Below are 18,387 nucleotides of genomic sequence, written 5' to 3' on the forward strand. Positions count from 1 at the left end.
GGGATCCTTCATCCACAAGGAGCCATAATTAAAGGGAAGTGGGTGATAGGTGGGAGAGGGAGGGGTAAGGGGGACATGTCTTGTCTGGCTACATTCCTCACGATGGTGATAAGCCCATTGTTATATAAATAGAATTCAATGAATTCTTGATAGCTGATGTTTCAATGGTGTGGGAGATTGGGAAAGTAGCTCTTGATGCAGTAGTGATATCTGATGATGCCGAGGTGTAATAGATACCCAGTGGAGGGGCAGAAGGTAAACTTTAAAAATGTGGTATGCGGCTTAATTTTGCATTTGATCTGTGCTAATTTCCTCTGTATCTTTCCAATTTTAGCATATGAACCACCAAAGAATTTACAGAAATGTGTTGAAATAAAGGAATTTATAAAACACAAATACTTTGACATATGTGTATTAACATAAACTTGGTTACAAGATCATACAAGTAAACAGTCTAAGATAACAGGTGATGTCTGGATACCAGAAGAAGAGAAAAAGAGAGAGAAACTAGGGAATAAAGATTGGCAGTAACTTGGGAAGAAAAAGATATTTAATACAATATGAATGGGCAATTATCTTATAACTATTGCACTTACAAGAACAGATCTAAATGAAAACACAAATAGGCATTATTACAAACTAACATGACTTCCATATTACTGTCACTTGATATTTTATATGCTACCAAATAATATATCAAAGACTACAAACTATACAAAATAAAGCTGCAAGACTTATAAAAACAAAGGCAATATGAAAGAATTACTCCTGAATCATTAAATTTGCAGTAGTTGTAAATAAAAACAGAAAGAGACATTTGGAAGTGGGTGCTGTGAAGAGATTGTATGAATGAGTGATTGTGCCAACAGCACTGTATGGGGCAGAAACATGGAACATAAGAGAGGAAGAGTTTTAATGTGTTTGAGATGAAATGCCTGAAAAGTAAGGTAGAAGTTGCTAGGCTGGATAGTGAGAAACGAAGAGGTGAGGAGGAGAGTGGGGGGTGGAAATGGAGTTAGGAGACAGGGTTGATGAAAGAATATTGGGATGTTTTGGACACAGAAAGAATGAAGAAATATTAGTAAAAGAGGTGGAGGAAGTGAACATGAGGGGACGACCAAGGATAAGATGGATATATTCATACATATACCAAAGGCCTTTCCCCACTTACAAGGGAGATAGCCAAAAAAACAAACGCATAAAAAGCACTCCAACCCATTCCATCCCCACACACTCCACTCCCATCCAACCCCCTCCCTCTCTCTTATCTTGGCTCTTTGATGATGGGTCATCCCTACATCTCACCCACTGCCCTAGGTCAGAAGCAATGTCACAAGACACAGCACATCCACAGCAAGGCTGCTTCATTAAATCAGCGACCTCCCCTCTCTGTCCCCTCATGCAAAAGTGGAGAAATCTCTTTGGGCTGCATTAATTTATTTTTCACACCCACTCCCCCTCATGCATCACAGCATCATCCATACACAACTATTCTCCATTCACCCTTATCTTCTGTCCTTCCTCCCCTCTTTCCCAATGCCCCTTTTACCCCATCCATCCATCTCATCCTTGGTCACCCCTCATGTTCACTCCTTCCACCTCTGCCTTCCACACCCCTTTTACTAATCTTTCTTAACTCATTCTTTCCAACCCTCTCTTTCCCAATACCCATTTTAGCCCCATCTATCCATCTCTTCATGATGGTGATGCGATGAGTAGATGGGGTAAAAGGGGCATTGGAAAAGAGAGGGTTGTCTGCTGAGAAAGGGAGAAGACAGAAGATAAGTGCAAGTGGAGAATGGTTGTGTATGGATGATGCTCTAAAGGATGGGAGTGGATGGGAGATGGAGGGGAGTGTATGAATGATATTTTGACATAGCCTGAAGGGATTTCTCCCTGTCCTCTCTTTTTTTGCATGATTGGACAGAGAGGAGGGGTTGCCAATTTAATGAATCAGCCTTGCTGTGGATGCGCTGTTTTGCTGTATTGCTTCCTCAAGTCTCTCTCCCTTAGTACTCACTTCCAATTTGCTGCCATATTCTCCTCTTGTACATCTCATCACCTTTTATCCATTCATCTTAAACTGCCTTCTTTTGCACACCTTCCAATATATACATATATATATATATAGACATACATATATTGTTTTAAGAGGATAGAGTGAGAAATGAGGAAATGAGTCAGAGCAGGGATAGAAAGGGAGCTGATAGATAAGGTTGATCAAAGAATATTGGGATGGTTTGAGCTTATGGAAAGAATGAGTGAAGAAAGACTAGCAGAAAGTGTGTGGGCGGTAGAGGTGAATGTAGTGAACTTGAAGGGAAGATGGAGAATGAGATGGATGGATGGGGAGTAGGGGTTTTGGGTAAAAAGGGAAGGTTTGTTCAGCGGGGAAGGAAAAGGGTGCAAGTAGAGAATGGGTGTGAATTGATGACAAATGGATGCAACCTGAGGGGATTTCTCAGATAATCACAATTAGGCAGATAAAGGCACTGAGATATATTCTAACATATTAATTCTTCTAACACCAAGTTAGTATTTATAAGGTGAATACCTGTGATTTTTCTTAATACATAAATGAATAATATTTTGTCATCATTTCAAAAAGAACACAAAGTTATAGTGGTACGAATACAATGTCTATCTATATATGAATAATAAATGAATAATACTTTGTCCTACTTTCAAAAAGAAGACAAAGTTATAGTGGTACAAATACACTGTCTATCTATCTATATACCAAGGACTTCTTCTCCTTCATTATGGAAGTATCCAAGTCAAAGGGACATGCCCAAATCCACCCATTCCACTCCTATCCACCACCCTTGTTACCCTCTCATTTCAACTCCTCATGGATGAAGGGTCATCCCTGTCTCCTGTCCACTGCCTGAGCCAGAGGCAATGGAGCAAGACACAGCACATCCATAGCAAGGCTGTTTTACTCAAACAGCAACCCCCTACCCCTTCCATCCCCTCATGTGGAAAATAGAGAAGATGGGAAGAAATCCCTTTGGGCTGTGTCAAAGTATCATCCATACACAGCCACCCTCCACTCACCCCTGTCCCCTGCCTTCTCCTTTCCTTGTTCAACAGTCATTCCCTTCTTGCTCAAATACATATACAAATACATTTACTTTTTTCTTTATTCAATGGATTTTCTTAGGTAAAGAGTGAATCTTTAATATGTGTTGTCAATGTACAAAAGTAATGCACTTCCTCATCTTTGAGCTCCTCAGCAAGTGTATCTGCAAGACAAACAGATTCATCAATCATGTGAACTGCATTATGAATAGTACATAATCAAATCTAAACCAACTACTATTTCTTCAAAAAAGGACTTCTAATGCTGCAAAGAACCAAGAACTGACAGCTCTTTCTGAATTGGCACTAAGTATATCAAGTAAAAATTATGCTGGGCATCAATGCAGCAAAAGACTTGTATGTTTATCTGGAATGAGCTCACAAATAGCAAGATACAGTGATACAACTCTGAACCATGAACCCATGCATTCATCAATCTCCTGCTTCAGGTATCCCTTGCAGGAGATCCCTGTGTATTAGTTCCACTGTATCACTAAATCATGCTCTTACCTTAAAAAAATAGATAAGTCCTTACCATCATTTTTATTGTAGTCCACTACGGGTTGAGCGGTTACTCTGCATTTTTTTACATGACTTACAGTCTTTTCAACATGGTGCATTGTTACCTCCCACGTAGTTGGACTCCAACTATTGGAAAAAATATATATATATATATAATATAGAAGAAAAGGAAAGAGTAAATAGAGAGAGAGGATAAGAGATGAGAAGACTGAGAAAAGAAGAAAGAGGGAGAGAGGGGGGGGGGAAGGTAGGGAGAGAGTAAGAGAGATGGAAGGGATAAAGGAAAATTACAGGTAAAGTCAAGAAAGGAAAAATAGATAGAAAAATATTGAAAAAGATAAAGAAAAAAGGAAAATTGAAACAAAGAAGAAACTCAATGGAAACAAAATAAGACAACAGAAAGATACAGAGAGAGAGAAGATAATTATTTTATTACCATAAAACAATATATGTATATCTATATACTGTACACAAGTGTTATGAGAAATAGACACATGGGAATGGATGCTAAGAGGAGATTGTATGAAGGAGTGATTGTGCCAACAGTACTGTATGTGGCAGAAACATGGAACATAAGAGAGGAAGAAGAGAGGGGTTTGAATGTGTTCGAGATGAGGTGCTTGAGAAGTATGAAAGGGTTTACTAGGCTGGACAGAATGAGAAATGAGGAGGTGAGGAGGAGAATGGGGGGTGGAAAGGGAGTTGGGAGAAAGGATTTGATGAAAGAGTATTGGGGTGGTTTGGACACATGGAAAGAATGAGTGAAGAAATATTAGTAAAAGAAGTATAGAAGGCAGAGGTGGAAGGAGTGAACTTGAGGGGGCAACCAAGAATGAGATGGATGGATGGGGTAAAAGGTGCATGTTTGTTGAGGAAGGGCAGGAGAGGACAGAAGATAGGGGTGAATGGAGAATGGTTGTGTATGGATGATGTGATGTATGAGGGGGAGTGGGTGGGAGATGGAGGATGAGGGGGTATGTGTGAAAAATAATTTGACATAGCCCGAAGGGACAGAGATGGGGGTCACCGAGTTAATGAAGTGGCCTTGCTGTGGATGTGCTGTGTCTTGTGACACTGCTTCTGACACGGGGTAGTGGGCAAGATGCAGGGATGACCCATCATCCTAGAGGAGCCAAGATAAGAGGGAGGGAAGGGGGTGGATGGGAGTGGAGTATGTGGGGATGGAATGGGTGGGAGTGGATTTTTTATGCCTTTGATTTTTTGGCTACCTCCCTTGTAAGGGGGAAAAAAGCCTTTGGTATATGTATGTATACACATATAAACATATATATATACGTATATATATGTGTATATATATATATATATAATATATATATATATATATATATATATATATATATATATATATATATATATATATAAATATATATATATATATACACACACACAGTGCTTGACAAAAGAAGTGCCTGTCAAGAAAGTTAATCAGAACAATTATCTGGAGCTACTGTGTGAACATCTACCAGAGGCTTTCAATTGCAAATGGGCCAAGGTGGGCCAGCAGGACAGTGCCCCTGCTTACACCACAAAATCTGTGTGTCAGTGGCTTAATAACTGCCAGGTACACCTAGGTCTCTTAATCCAACACTCACCACAGGGGTGGCACTTTTAGGGGGGGCAGCAATTCTAGCCTGGATTTGCTGCCCACAAGGCTGACAAAATAATAATGATGATAAGAAAAAAAGTCAAAGAAACCCTGAATATCTTACTGTAATTGATGATTTTCGTGTCAGAATCAACAAAATATGAAATATTTTCCCTAATCCTTTCTGCAATAGGGACATTAAATACAAATCACACACCACACACACACGCATGTTCATTTCATATACTTACATATACCAATAGGATCTTTCCCCCTTATAAGGGTGGCTGAGTTACAGCAATTAATCAACTTCCATCCATTTCACACCTACATGAAATAATGTGATAAAAAACAGTCCTCCCACAGATCTCCCTCAGAAGGAACAATGATGATTGATGATGGTGATTATTATATCATCATCATTATTATTATCAATGGTGGTGGCTGATGTGATTAAATGAAATGCCTCTTTACTTACTTGTCCAGGAGCTCCCTCACATATGATATTTGTAGTGGGAACACAAATGTGTAAGAATTTCCAATTTCACTCTTACGAACATCATTCAGTACCTGCAAATGAGATTTAAAAATCATGAGATTACAAAGAAAACTGCAACCAGTCATATATAAAACTGCTCTAACATATCTCAGTGTCCTAATCAATATCCCATCATAGTAATTCCTCCTTGACCTGAACTGAATGAACTTAATTGGTGTGGGTTACAAGAATGGATGGAAAGGAAAATGAGGAGTTGAGGTGGAGGAAAGCAAGTAGGGCAAAATTCTTCCCATAAAACAGTACATAAATGATAGTTACACATTTGTATGCCAAAACTTAGCTCAAAAAAATAAATAAATAGATAAAGATAAAAAAAAAATATATAAAAATAATAATAATAGTAGTAGACTCAAAATACAAACATCACTGATTATATTACCTGTGCTGTGAATTGGACAAGGGGTTCTGGACCTAGATCAAGGAATGATCGCATTGCCATGACAGCGTGGAGGGCAACAGAAAGTCGATCAATCCGCATCATGGTTTCTGCATAACTGCTACCACTTTCTACAAACCAAGCTAACTGTTCTCCAGTTGCTAAGCTGCAGTCTAACAAGAGAATCATTGTTAAGACAAGATAACTGTATGCACAGGAAATGTGGGGTACCATTTTTGTCTGTCAAACTTTACTTCAAATTAATTTGTGTGTTTTGATTTGATTACTTCCTCTTTTAACTTACTCCAAAAGTTGATGCATTCTCAATATAATTAAGTGTTGCTTAATATTTCAGTGACTAGAAACACACAACAGTTGGCGATACTGTGTAAAGTAAAAATGGATGGAGGGATCTCAAGTGGAAGACCAAGAATGAAGTGAAAAGGCAGAGTGAAGGGGACATGGGATGTAAGGAGAATGTCAAACAAGGAAACAAGTGTAGGTGGAGAATGGTTGCGAATGAATGAAAAAAAGGACTTGGCCTAAATGGACCTTCTTATCTTCTAAGCAAAATCTTAGAATGAAGGGGGGGGGCACATAATGAAGGTGTGGGGGTTAACCAGCACTTGCAGCTGGGCCCAGCTTTGAAAGTGCTGTCTCACTAGATGTCTTAGACTCTAGCAGCATGGTGAGGGAAAGAGATGAGCCTTCCTCCTAAGATGACAAGGATGACAAAAGGGTTTTGGATGGGTGTATGCCTTGACTTGGCCACCCTCTTCTATGGAGGGAAAGGCCTTTTGTTATGTATGTACAATTACAATAATACATAATACATGTATGAAAAAATGTGTATACATTTTTAAAAAATATACACAAAATTATATATAAATTCTACCACATAGTTATTCAATATAATGAGATATTACAATCATAAAACTGAGAAGCAAGACCAATGATCACCTTGGAATATGCTGATACAATCCCTCTTAACTTTCTCAATTCCCATCTCAATGAGCATTTCTAAAGGCTTTAGGCCACTCAAGTCGGGCAGGCTGCTCTCTTGCCATTGCATTAAGCTCCTTATCAAACGACCCACCTGTAATTTATTTTCAAATTAAACCCCAATTAAAAATAAATTATATAAGACATTGGAAATGTTTTAGGTTGTGGAAATAAAAGGAGACAATAGGGATGCTGTGTTAAAAGATATGAATGTGGGAGTAAAAGACACATATAAGCCACTAGAAACTCAGATATGGAAAGCCCTTAGTCCTGACGAGATTATTTAACCTCTTCAATACAAGTCAAATTCCCACATGCAGCATCGGATGCCTGATGAAGGATGATGCATCTCAATACAGTACTACCTCTCATTAACGAACTAAAAGGGGGGTAACGGTGTCCGTTGATGTGAATAATCCGTTGATTTGGAGTGGTTTTTGGGTGGCATAGTGATTGCACGCACTATACAACAGCACCAAAAACACTGCAAACACAGCTAATTAACATTTGTTAATGAGAGGTCTCACTGTACTCACATTATGAAATATATCACAGGTGACTTGCTCGTTCTCTTCCACTCATAGTAATGATAATACATACATACATATACCAAAGGGTTTTTCTCCCTTACAAGGGAGGTAGCCAAAAAACAAAGGCATAAAAACAACTTCCACCTATTCTATCCCCACACACTCCACCCCTATCCACCCTCCTCCCTCCCTCTTTTCTTGGCTCCTCCTGGATAATGAGTTATCCCTGCATCTTGCCCACTGCCTTGGGTCAGAAGCAGTGTTGCAAGACACAGCACACTGCTTCTGACACAGGGCAGTGGGTAAGATGCAGGGATGACCTGTCATCCAGGAGGAGCCAAGAAAAGTATAATAAACACAGTAATAACAAGAGTAATAACAAACACAGAAAACGCAATCAAACCAGTTCACAGAATTTGGGGGGTGACTCAGTTATAACTACATATTAAATGTAATCAGGATGCCAATGCTGGCATCCTCATACACCCACTCATGTCTCATGATGGCTACATGGGCATCATCATATGGAAGAGGTTAGGAGGATACTTAGGGAATACAGAGAATTGTCAGAAAAAATTAACAGTTTATTAGTGCATTCAATAAAAGGAACAATGTCTAAAGATCAGAAGAGGGCCACTATGATACCAATGTATACAGAAGCAAAAACAAATACCTGAATTAAATGCCACTACATCTGACCAACATATAACTAAATTGCAAGACAACTGTGAAAGGCAAATAGGTAAGTATCTATGGGTGATATATTTTGGCAGACAATCAATGAATTCAGAAATGGAGGATTATCTATTTAAGTCTGTTGAGTTTTTAATCAAAGGGAGCTGATGTACAAGAGAGAGATGGATGTGTGTGTTACTCTCACCTGTGTTCTACTCTGTAGATGTATCTGTGGGCGAATCTTCCCACTAAGAACGGCTTCAAATACATATGTAAGAGCATCAACCAATGCATGGTACGAGTGACACTCTTTACAAAAAAGAATTCATTCAATTAGTAACTAAAACAGGATATTATAAAAATATACAAATGTCACCTTTGATAACATATACTGTGGAGGTAAAATTGTTCACATACTCATCATAATTATCCATAGTCTATCAGTGAAGTCCATTGTTTTCCGACATTTGAAGAACATTTGTTTCAAAATGTTGTCCCAGTGTCCATCATCATCGCCATCATCTCCCTTTTCTTGGGATCCTGAAACAGGATACAATCAACCAAACTTTGCCTTTACACTCTATTACTGGAAAACTATAGTCCCACTACAAACAGCATAATCCTCAGAAACTCCCATACACCCTACAAAAGAGAAAACCTCATTGCTGTGTTGTGTTCTAAGGCTATTTCAATGTCACTAACTTGTACAAAAAAGGAAATAGTTGCAAGTTTCTGGCACCCCTTCAAACCCTTCTACCATCATACAATCTTGGGTATGTCACTTGAAAAAAATACATTACCAACTATACACATTACACCATTATAACATTTAGAAATATCTTAAAATCACTGATCAATGGGAGAGAATGTGATTCATAAGTGAGCCAGACAAAAAACTAAGATGTATCATTAATTTCCACATGCATACTAACCTTTCTCTCTAATCATTTCAAAGACATCTTCAAGTTGCTCCTGTATAGTCTTCTCATCATCGGAAATAAGCCATACCACTTCTCCTGTTGAAAGGCCATCAACTAAACCTTTCAAAAAGGTAACTTCCTCATACATTTGATGCATGACACTGGAGGAATCTTCAGGAACAATATGTGCTGTCTGCAAAGTGCATTAAGTTTCCTTATACTTATATTTCTAACTCTCATGTTTACATTAAACTCTTATATCTATTCTGGCTGCTGACATGATTTTACTCAGCTGTGGGAAATCTCTCAAAACTTCAAAGGGTTAATACCTAGAAGTCAAGTGATGAAAGTGACAAGACGATTGTAAATGTGAAGAGTAAGAGGCTGGAGGTATTGGAGTTTTAACAATTTGAGGTCACATGAAGAAGTGAATGGAAGTGTGGATGGAGAGATGAATTATGGAGCAAAGGAAGTAACAAATTGTTATGAAAAATGGGTACTTGGGTATGAATGCAAAGAGAAGATATAGTATTTATGAAGCATACTTAGAACATAAGGGAAGCAGAAGGAAGAATAAATAGTTTTGAGACACTGCTTCTGACCCAGGGCAGTGGACAAGGTGCAGGGATGACCCGTCATCTAGGAGGTGCTAAGATGGGAGGGAGGGTGGAGGGGTGTGGAGTGTTTTCAGGGATGGAATGGGTGGGAATGATTTTATGCCTTTTCCTTTTTGGCTACCTCCCTAGTAAGGGGGAAAAATCCTTGGTATATGTATGTATGTATGAGATGAAAAATTTTAGTTACATAAGTGTTACAAGAATGAATGGAGTAACAAATATGGAGGTGAAGCAGAGAAGAAATGTGTATAGAGCTGTTGGATAGGGTATTAAACAAATTTACTTACATACATACATATACCAAGGGCTTTCTCCCCCTTATACCAGGGAGGTAGCCAAAGTCAAAGGGCATAATTCCACTCCTATCCTCCAACGCAGCCCAAATGGATTTCTCCCCATCATATATTTTTCTGCATGACTATCTATAATCATGAAAGGAATAGAAATCCTAGATAGGAATGATTTACTAAACTGGGACAATGGAAAAACAAGAGGACACGAAAAGAAACTCAAAAAGGATAACTATAGAAGAGATATGAAAAAAAAATACCTTCCCATACAGAATAATGGATACCGGGAATAACTTAGATAAAGAAACAGTGCGTGCAAACACTATTCAAGATTTTAAGAAAAACTTGATGCTGAAAGATACAAGACAGGTCACCACAAGCATAGCTCCCTTCCCGTATAATACAACAAGGTAAATACATACATATACCAAAGGTTTTTCCTCCCTTACATGGGGGGTAGCCTAACTAGGTTAATTGAGGGGACAGAGATGGGGGGGTCACTGATTAAGTGAATTGGCCTTGCTGTGGATATGCTATGTCTTGCTGCATTGTTTCTGACCCAGAGCAATGGGGTGGATACAGGGATGACCCATCATCCATGAGGAGCTAAGATGAGAGGGAGGAAAGTGTGGTGGATGGGATTGGAATTGATGGGGATGGATATATGCCTTTTGACTTTGGCTACCTCCCTGGTAAGGGGGAAAAAGTCCTTGGTATATATATATATATATATATATATATATATATATATATATATAGGTAGACTTACAATAGTAACAGATGAACCCAGTGTTGGCAGTGAAAGAAGGCACAATGGTTCTTTCCATGAGCATGAAATGGTCACAGAACTAGAACTACTCATTTCCTCTGCATTGACTGGCTTTGTGTACTCAGCTGTGGCAACACTGCAGACCTGTCAAGTAATCACAAGTTTAATCCTTACACTGATACATAATTGATAAAAGGTCAGATAACAGACAAATACCATTAAGTGGAAAAAAAATCCACTTAGAAATCACAGAGAGTATGTGCCTACTGTAATTGGGGGATGAGGAGGTAGGATCAATGTGTAAATGAAACAGCTGGGGGGAAACCAGCTTCAGGTATCTGCCCAGCTGTGGTGTTGCTGTTTTGCTGTATTGCTTCTGACCAAGGCAGAGTGTGAGTGTGTGTGTTTTACACAATTGTGTCTGAGTTTGTTTGATTCTACCATTGGAACTGCACATATTTTTGCACTCTGGCCAAGCACATGAATGACAACCACAAAAGCATCATTACCCTCTTGGTTTTGCTTCCAAATGTTAGTTGCATCTTTAAGTCATTCAAAAGTGGTAATTCATCCTTGCCCTTGTGAGGACCTGATGACTGAACAATGCTGTGGGTAGCATCCAGCTTCTTATACCTTGTGCCAATGAATAAAGTTTTCTGGAGAAAAAAAAAAAAAAAAAAAAAAAAAAAAAAAAAAATAAAAAAAAAAAAAAAAAAAAAAAAAAAAAAAAAAAAATCAATAAATCAATAAATAAATAAAATAAATAAATATATAAGGTAAATAAAATAACAATAATAGAAAATAATAATAATAATAAAATAATTATAATGATAACAGAAAATAAATGAATAAATAAATCTGATAATGAAATTCACCAAAATTACACCAATAAGCTATATACCACTGATTCTACAATGTATTATATCCAACATAAAAATTAACTTCCACTATTGTCATAGAAACTCATCACCTGTCTGTCAGATCCATCACAAGCAATCCACACAGGCAAACAGTCAGTGTCATCACTAGCTTTCTTGAGTTCTTGATAAACATATGACATTATCTTCCTGTAAGACAAAAGTTTTCATATTACCCTTGGGAAGACTGGAGGAAAAGTGTTAAGGGCAGTCAAGTGTTTTTACAAGAGTAGTATAGTCTATGCTAGGGTAGGAAATGGAGAAAGTGAGTGGTTTGAGATAAAGGTGGGACTGCATCAGGGATATGTCATGTTGCCATGGCTGTTCAATGCATACATTGATAGGGTGGTGCAGAAGGTAATGGTGAGGGTAATGGGTGGGGGAGATGGTTAACCTCTTCCATATGATGCCAACATATGTGTCATGAGGTGCTGAGTGACCGCCGTATTCTGTGAACTGGCTTAATCACATTTTCTGCGGTTAATAATATTCAGAGTGAGAAAATAAGTAATGCAGCCGAGACTTTATATTTTATAATGTATTGTGCCAGAGGTGGAGTCACAGAGGTGGTAAAGGAAAGATTTCAGGCAAGTAGCAGGACCAGGTTATCACACTGGACAATTCCACATTTTCACTCACCTTGCAGCATCAGGGCCATATGGAATATAGTTGTTTTTTCGTTTCTTTTTACTACATGGTAGAGCAATGGTGAAGGGACTCATATCAAATTCCCTTACATCAAAGGCAAAAGGACACTTTAGTGGGGTTCCTGTCACATCCAAATCTGTATTGGTGAAGAGGATGAAAAAATGTAAATAGTTTGTGAAATTGCTTAACCTGGTGACATGTGACCAAAAATTATATATTTCACTATTTGGGGGAAAGGACATACAAGTGAAAATGGAAGGAGTTGGATAACAAAGAGAGGGAGAGGGCATAACCAGAATGAAAAAGAAGAGGGAAGATGGGATGATAAGAAATGGGAATGGGATGAGGGGAAAGAAAGTGGGAAAGGACAAGGAACAAAACTAGGCAGCAATTATTATACAGGACTTAAAGGACAGAAGATAGGGGTGAATGGAGAATGGTTGTAAGGGGGAAAAAGCCTTTGGTATATGTATATATGTATGTACAAAGTAATTTAACCCCTAAGATCTGAATAAAAAAAATTATGGTTAACATATTTACCATCTGAATCCTTCTTAATTTTCATCACTGATGGTGTTGACGAAAAAGTATTCTCTCCTGGGGTATCAGTTTTAATTCTGTCTATATTTTCCTGAGCCATAAGCTGTTTAAAACAATTTAACAATGAAGTTCATTTGAATACTAACTTCAATGGAAAATTTGAATTTCTTATAAGAATGAGGTATCATTTCTCTGTGCTGAGTTAGAATTATATGGCTACTATCTTCTTACATAATCAAAATAGACAATTACATAAAATGCTTACATGAGGAGAAAACTTTTGTATAAGTAGAACAGGTCCATCTTTGTTGTTACCCGTTTTCATATACTCAGGACAAACCTCATTCTGGACCCAAAACTTTTCACCTTCATATGAGATGACACAGCTGCTGCCAGGAGCACTGCTTGACAGCCTGCAAAAATTGATTTCTTTTATTCATTATAACTAAAGGCAGTCAACCTAAAATACAGTAAACCCTCAATATAATGGATTTCGATATACCGGATATCAGATATAATGGACAAAAAATCTGACCGGACAAACCCTTACTATAACGGATTTTTATCCGTTATAGCAAGGGATCCTCAATTATAACAGATCTTTAGATATAACAACAGACCCATGTCCCCATATTATCCATTATATAGAGGGTTTAATGTACCACACATACCAAAAAAGCTTGTAGGTCTTGTAGGTAGGTTTTGGTGTTAACACCATGGCGGCTAGTCTGGGGACACACCACTCCCATGTCTCTGCCCAAGCCTCACATATTGGAGCTGGTCTGCAATTAAATTCATTGCCACTCCTCACGAGGTTGGGCTGTGCGGGATTGGAGGCTCATCTGGGATGTTATCCACCAACATATTTACGTGCTCATTCTTCCCCTGTAGCATTCAGGAGTAGAATCATCTCCCATCTCACATAGTCAACAGTCCCCTCTTGATAGTTTCAGAAATAGGATCACCCATCACTACCTCCCCACCTCAATCATGATCCTACCATTAACCTTTATCCTAACACCATTCCTTGTCCAGATCTTGTCCCTAACCCTTAATTCTTTAAGTCAGTGCCCATACATTATGCTGCCTGAAAGTGATCCTCTACAGGTTCCTAAACATAAGTAAATTAATGAAAGTAAACATACCTGACCCCCACCAGACTGTTCAGGTCAGAAGCAACACAGCAAGACACACCTCCAAAGCTGGTTTACCTCCTCCCTTTCATTACATGGTGACCCTACTATCACTCACTCAAAATACATGAATATATATATATACATCAAACCATATAAGTTCTTCATCCATTTACAACCACTCTCCATTCATTTCTGTCTTCGAAACTCTCATACTCACTCAAGAGACATCCCTCTTGCATTCAAAGACCCCTTCGCCCTTTCCATTCACCTTATTCTTGGTCTTCCCTTCAAGTTCCCTCTACTCACTTCTGCTTTCCACACATTTTGATGCTAATTTAAGCTACTAAAATATTACATTCTATAAGTATCACCTTTGGAATGGCCACATAATATGAATTGCACCAAATATATGGTCTCAATATCCTACGTATTACGTACATTTTAGTGGTATTAGCAAAGCTATAATAATGTTTATATGTCATATGTGTACTGATTGATATTACTCATGACTGTCTCTGGTCCCCTTAACTCCTACGTATGTTGTCTGTGTAACTTAGTGTAGAAAATCAGTCTAATACTCATACTGTTTTGGTACCATTTAGTAATATCTTGTTGTTCCTGATGCATAATGCAATGTTCCTTATTGTGAGGGTGCTTTGGTCTCAATATCCTACATGTTACAAACATTTTAGAAGTATTAACAAAGCTATAATAATGTTTATTTGTCATTTGTGTACTGATTGGTCCCCTTAACCCCTACATATTTTGTCTGTGTAACTTAGTGTAGAAAATCAGTCTAATGAGGACCACAATGGAAATGAGCTTACATGCTTTTTTGTGTTATCCTCGGCAATTGTAATTGTTATATCGAACTATGTGTTCTTGTCATTATGATCTGGACTTCATGTATATGGACTCTTTGCCAAATAAACTTATTAAAGTAACCTAGTATCTTACTCGTAGCTTAGTCCTAGACTGCTATGGTCCAGCCTAAAATTAAATGAAAGCCTCTGAAAACTACATGACAATGGCAACACTTTCATTTGAATAAAACCAAGAACGAGTTGGAAGCAGATGTGCAAACCCCATTGCAAAAGGTAACCAAACTCAAGTAAACATTCCAATTATCATAAATTATTATTATGATAATAATAACTGGCACACAATTGTCATCTGATAATTATTATCATAATAATTGAAAAGCCTGGGCATTCACTTAAGTGATGATGCCACTTTCCAACACCACATCATGCACTCAGTAAATAGAGCAAGAGGGATGGCCAGCTGGGTCCTAAGGACCTTCTCCTCAAGAGAGGTTCAAGTGATGCTTACCCTCTGGAAGTCGCTTATCCAACCGATAATGGACTATTGTAGCCAACTCTGGTCACCACACAAACGCGGAGACATCCAGATGCTTGAAGCTGTCCAACGGAACTACACCAGGTGCATCAAAGGGATGCAAGATCTCAACTATTGGGATCGCCTGGGAGCACTAGGCCTATACTCTCAACAGAGGAGGAGAGAAAGATACAGGGCCATTTACACATGGAAAATCCTTGAGGGACTTGTTCCAGACCCCACGCCCTCTACAATCAAGCCATACCACAGTATAAGGCATGGGCGTAAATGTGAGAGACAAACTCTCCCATCAAGAGCCCCGGTGAGGATTAAGACCCTACTGGCAACCAGCCTAGGCCATGAGGGTCCAAAAATCTTCAACGCCCTCCCAAAGGAGGTGAGAGAGAAAACTAAATGCTCGGTGGACAGCTTCAAACATGCACTGGACAGGTTCCTGCGGAAGGTGCCAGACGAGCCTCCAGTGCCAGGCTACACTGCCATAAGTAGGTTCTCTCAAAACACACTACCAGACCAACTGACCCTCGCAAGGAAGGACAACAGGACTGGCAGCAGCGGTAGTCCACTACGGCTGTGAGGATCGACCTCAGAACTTCACTAAGTAAACTAAGTAAGTAAGTAAGTATGACAATTGTGTGCCAGTTATCATTGCAGAGTAATCAATGATATGCACTCCTCAGTACAGTAACAGTGGTTTAATTATTATATTCACCAAATCCACAAGGAGTGCACCCCACTTCTCAGTGAACCTTGCAGGGAAGGTAAATTAGATAATGTTTCCTGCCTGCAATTTTTTAAGTTTGCCAAGCCCAATGGCAATGCCAATGCTCTTCCATTGATAATTTGATTAATGTAAGCAACACACCTTTTCAATTCTTTTGCTATGTTTTCTGTAGGTGTATTTTCTGTTCCACTGCCAATTTTATTTGATTCCATGATTACGATTTGAGACGTACAAAACACAAAGCAATTTAAACTTCCCTAGCAGAAAGTGTCAATTGTTTACTTTCTGTACAAGTTTCCCGCCCTAACTAGTTTGTAAATACTTGGTCAGAATTGTGCTTATTTCGGGAGCTAGCAATTTACAATAGCATAGGACGAGAATATCGTTATATTTTCCCTATACACTTACCAGCAGAATTTGTTTTTACTTAATCGTGATATATGGAAAGGAGCTACACCTGTATATATATATTTTTTTTCTTTCTGACTACCATACTCATTCCAGCTTCTAATATATATTCGCATGTTATCCTCAAAGCTGGAAACCAGTTGAAAAGTTTGCAACTTATCAGGAAATATAATATAATTTATTAGGTTTAAAAACGTTGGATATTCATGCATTAGTGACTACTTGCTTCCAGTATTGTTCTTTGAAGTCCTAATTCTAATTGAGCGTGGAAATTGTTTATAGCTCTTTTATACTTGCGTCTAATTTCAATATTACAATATAACAACATTTAGATTTTAAAGAGGATGTATAAGCTAATTTTTGTTCCATATCTACCGTTGACTAAAGGCAGAAACTTAGGGATATCGTATGGTTTAAATGGAGATATGGGGATATCGTAGGTTTAAATTACCCTCTGATGTGCGTGTAGTGTTGACTAATATGCTAGATCGTACACATCTGATGTAGAATTGATTAAAGGATTGTGTATATTATATTTTTTCAGTAGAGTTTAAGAATCAATAGAGTTGTGCTTGTAAAATTGGTTAAAATGTACATGTGGAAATGGTGCATACCAAACTGCGATGCTTATGATGACTATGATGTAAATAAAATTAGTAATTACTATATAAAATATCTAAAACCAAATATATGGTTTTCAAACTAACTATATTTATAATTTGAGTATTTTTATGCCTTTCATTTTATGGTAGAACCATGAACCGATCTTATGAAGTCACTGACAAATTGTTTATTGTTCCTCATTCGCACCGAACTCAGGGGGTAAGGATGTGAGTTTGTTGGTGCTGTAAATATCGGAGAAAATCTTGACAATCCAGCCGTAGTTCTCTTGAAATTGTATATTGATATTACTTTAAACCTTTCAGATCACTCCTGCAAGATGCGTGCTAAGGTAAGAAGGATTTTATCTTGTTTTGTTGAAATAACATTGTAATGTAGACCATGTTTTCAATTTTGATATATTTTTTTTTTATAAGCGATTCGTTTTGTTATCGGTTTGTGTTCAAGAAGACTTGCTAAGCTCGCGTCCACAAATTTGTGCGGTTTAATTTGCAAATGGTGTAAAGTTGAAAGGTTTCTCAACACCACATGGATTTCATGCTTTGTTGGGGCTAACTGAATTTTTGACATATTACAGGGAAGTCAGGGTGCTTGTTAGACGGAAGTTGCTTTAATGCCTCATTACATTTAGGCCTATTTAACATTAACCTCGTATTGGGTCTTGGTAGTTATGCTAGCTAGGCTTATTATCCTTATATGTGAAGCCAGACTAGAACTGTTGTCCTTGTATTTGTTTGTTTGCTTGCTTGCCTGCTTCATTTGGCATGGTTACAGCAAAAAGTTGTGGGTAAATTGCTAAATTAATGAATAAAAAAAAAAAAATGGGAAATTACAGATCCACACACTGGTTCACATGGAGTTTCCATAGTTCAATAATCCCAAACCTTATCTTCAGTTATGCTTCCATAGCTGAAGACTTTCAAATGGCAAGGTTTTTGTAGTACTGGAATAGGTCCTTCGCTTGACTTTAGCCTAAACGGTAATAAAGATGCTGAAAAGTTATGTCCACTATTGTGCGGTTCCCAACATAATTCTGCCTGACTTTGACAAGTGTATATCGGCATTACTGTCAATGGAAGGTTCCTATTCC

The 18,387-nt window shown here is 38.1% G+C and overlaps 1 protein-coding gene across 1 annotated transcript; it reads right to left on the bottom strand.

Moving 5' to 3' along the window:
- Positions 1-1,416: 1,416 nt before the first annotated feature.
- On the bottom strand, positions 1,417-16,586 carry Zwilch (zwilch kinetochore protein). The gene is made up of 15 exons (XM_076192464.1): positions 16,410-16,586; positions 13,318-13,465; positions 13,053-13,155; positions 12,504-12,648; positions 11,918-12,014; positions 11,457-11,603; positions 10,948-11,091; positions 9,284-9,464; positions 8,769-8,891; positions 8,557-8,660; positions 7,105-7,240; positions 6,148-6,317; positions 5,688-5,779; positions 3,617-3,729; positions 1,417-3,245 (listed from the first exon to the last, which is right to left on the bottom strand). Exons 1-15 carry the CDS (start codon positions 16,478-16,480, stop codon positions 3,160-3,162), a joined length of 1,860 nt encoding a protein of 619 aa, XP_076048579.1. The 5' UTR covers positions 16,481-16,586; the 3' UTR covers positions 1,417-3,159.
- Positions 16,587-18,387: the final 1,801 nt, after the last annotated feature.

The sequence above is a fragment of the Oratosquilla oratoria genome, chromosome 11 (assembly GCF_046742065.1).
Source record: "Oratosquilla oratoria isolate Oo_2021 chromosome 11, ASM4674206v1, whole genome shotgun sequence".
Taxonomy (NCBI): domain Eukaryota; kingdom Metazoa; phylum Arthropoda; class Malacostraca; order Stomatopoda; family Squillidae; genus Oratosquilla; species Oratosquilla oratoria.

Bases quoted from the DNA above. Each gene is read 5' to 3' on its own strand.
- Zwilch (XM_076192464.1), bottom strand. From the start codon at position 16,480: ATGGAATCAAATAAAATTGGCAGTGGAACAGAAAATACACCTACAGAA. The intron at 12,015-12,503 runs GTGAGTGAAAAT...TTTGTCTTACAG, and splicing joins TATGGCCCTGATGCTGCAAG to GAAGATAATGTCATATGTTT. The intron at 11,092-11,456 runs GTAATGATGCTT...ATTACTTGACAG, and splicing joins TTGGAAGCAAAACCAAGAGG to GTCTGCAGTGTTGCCACAGC.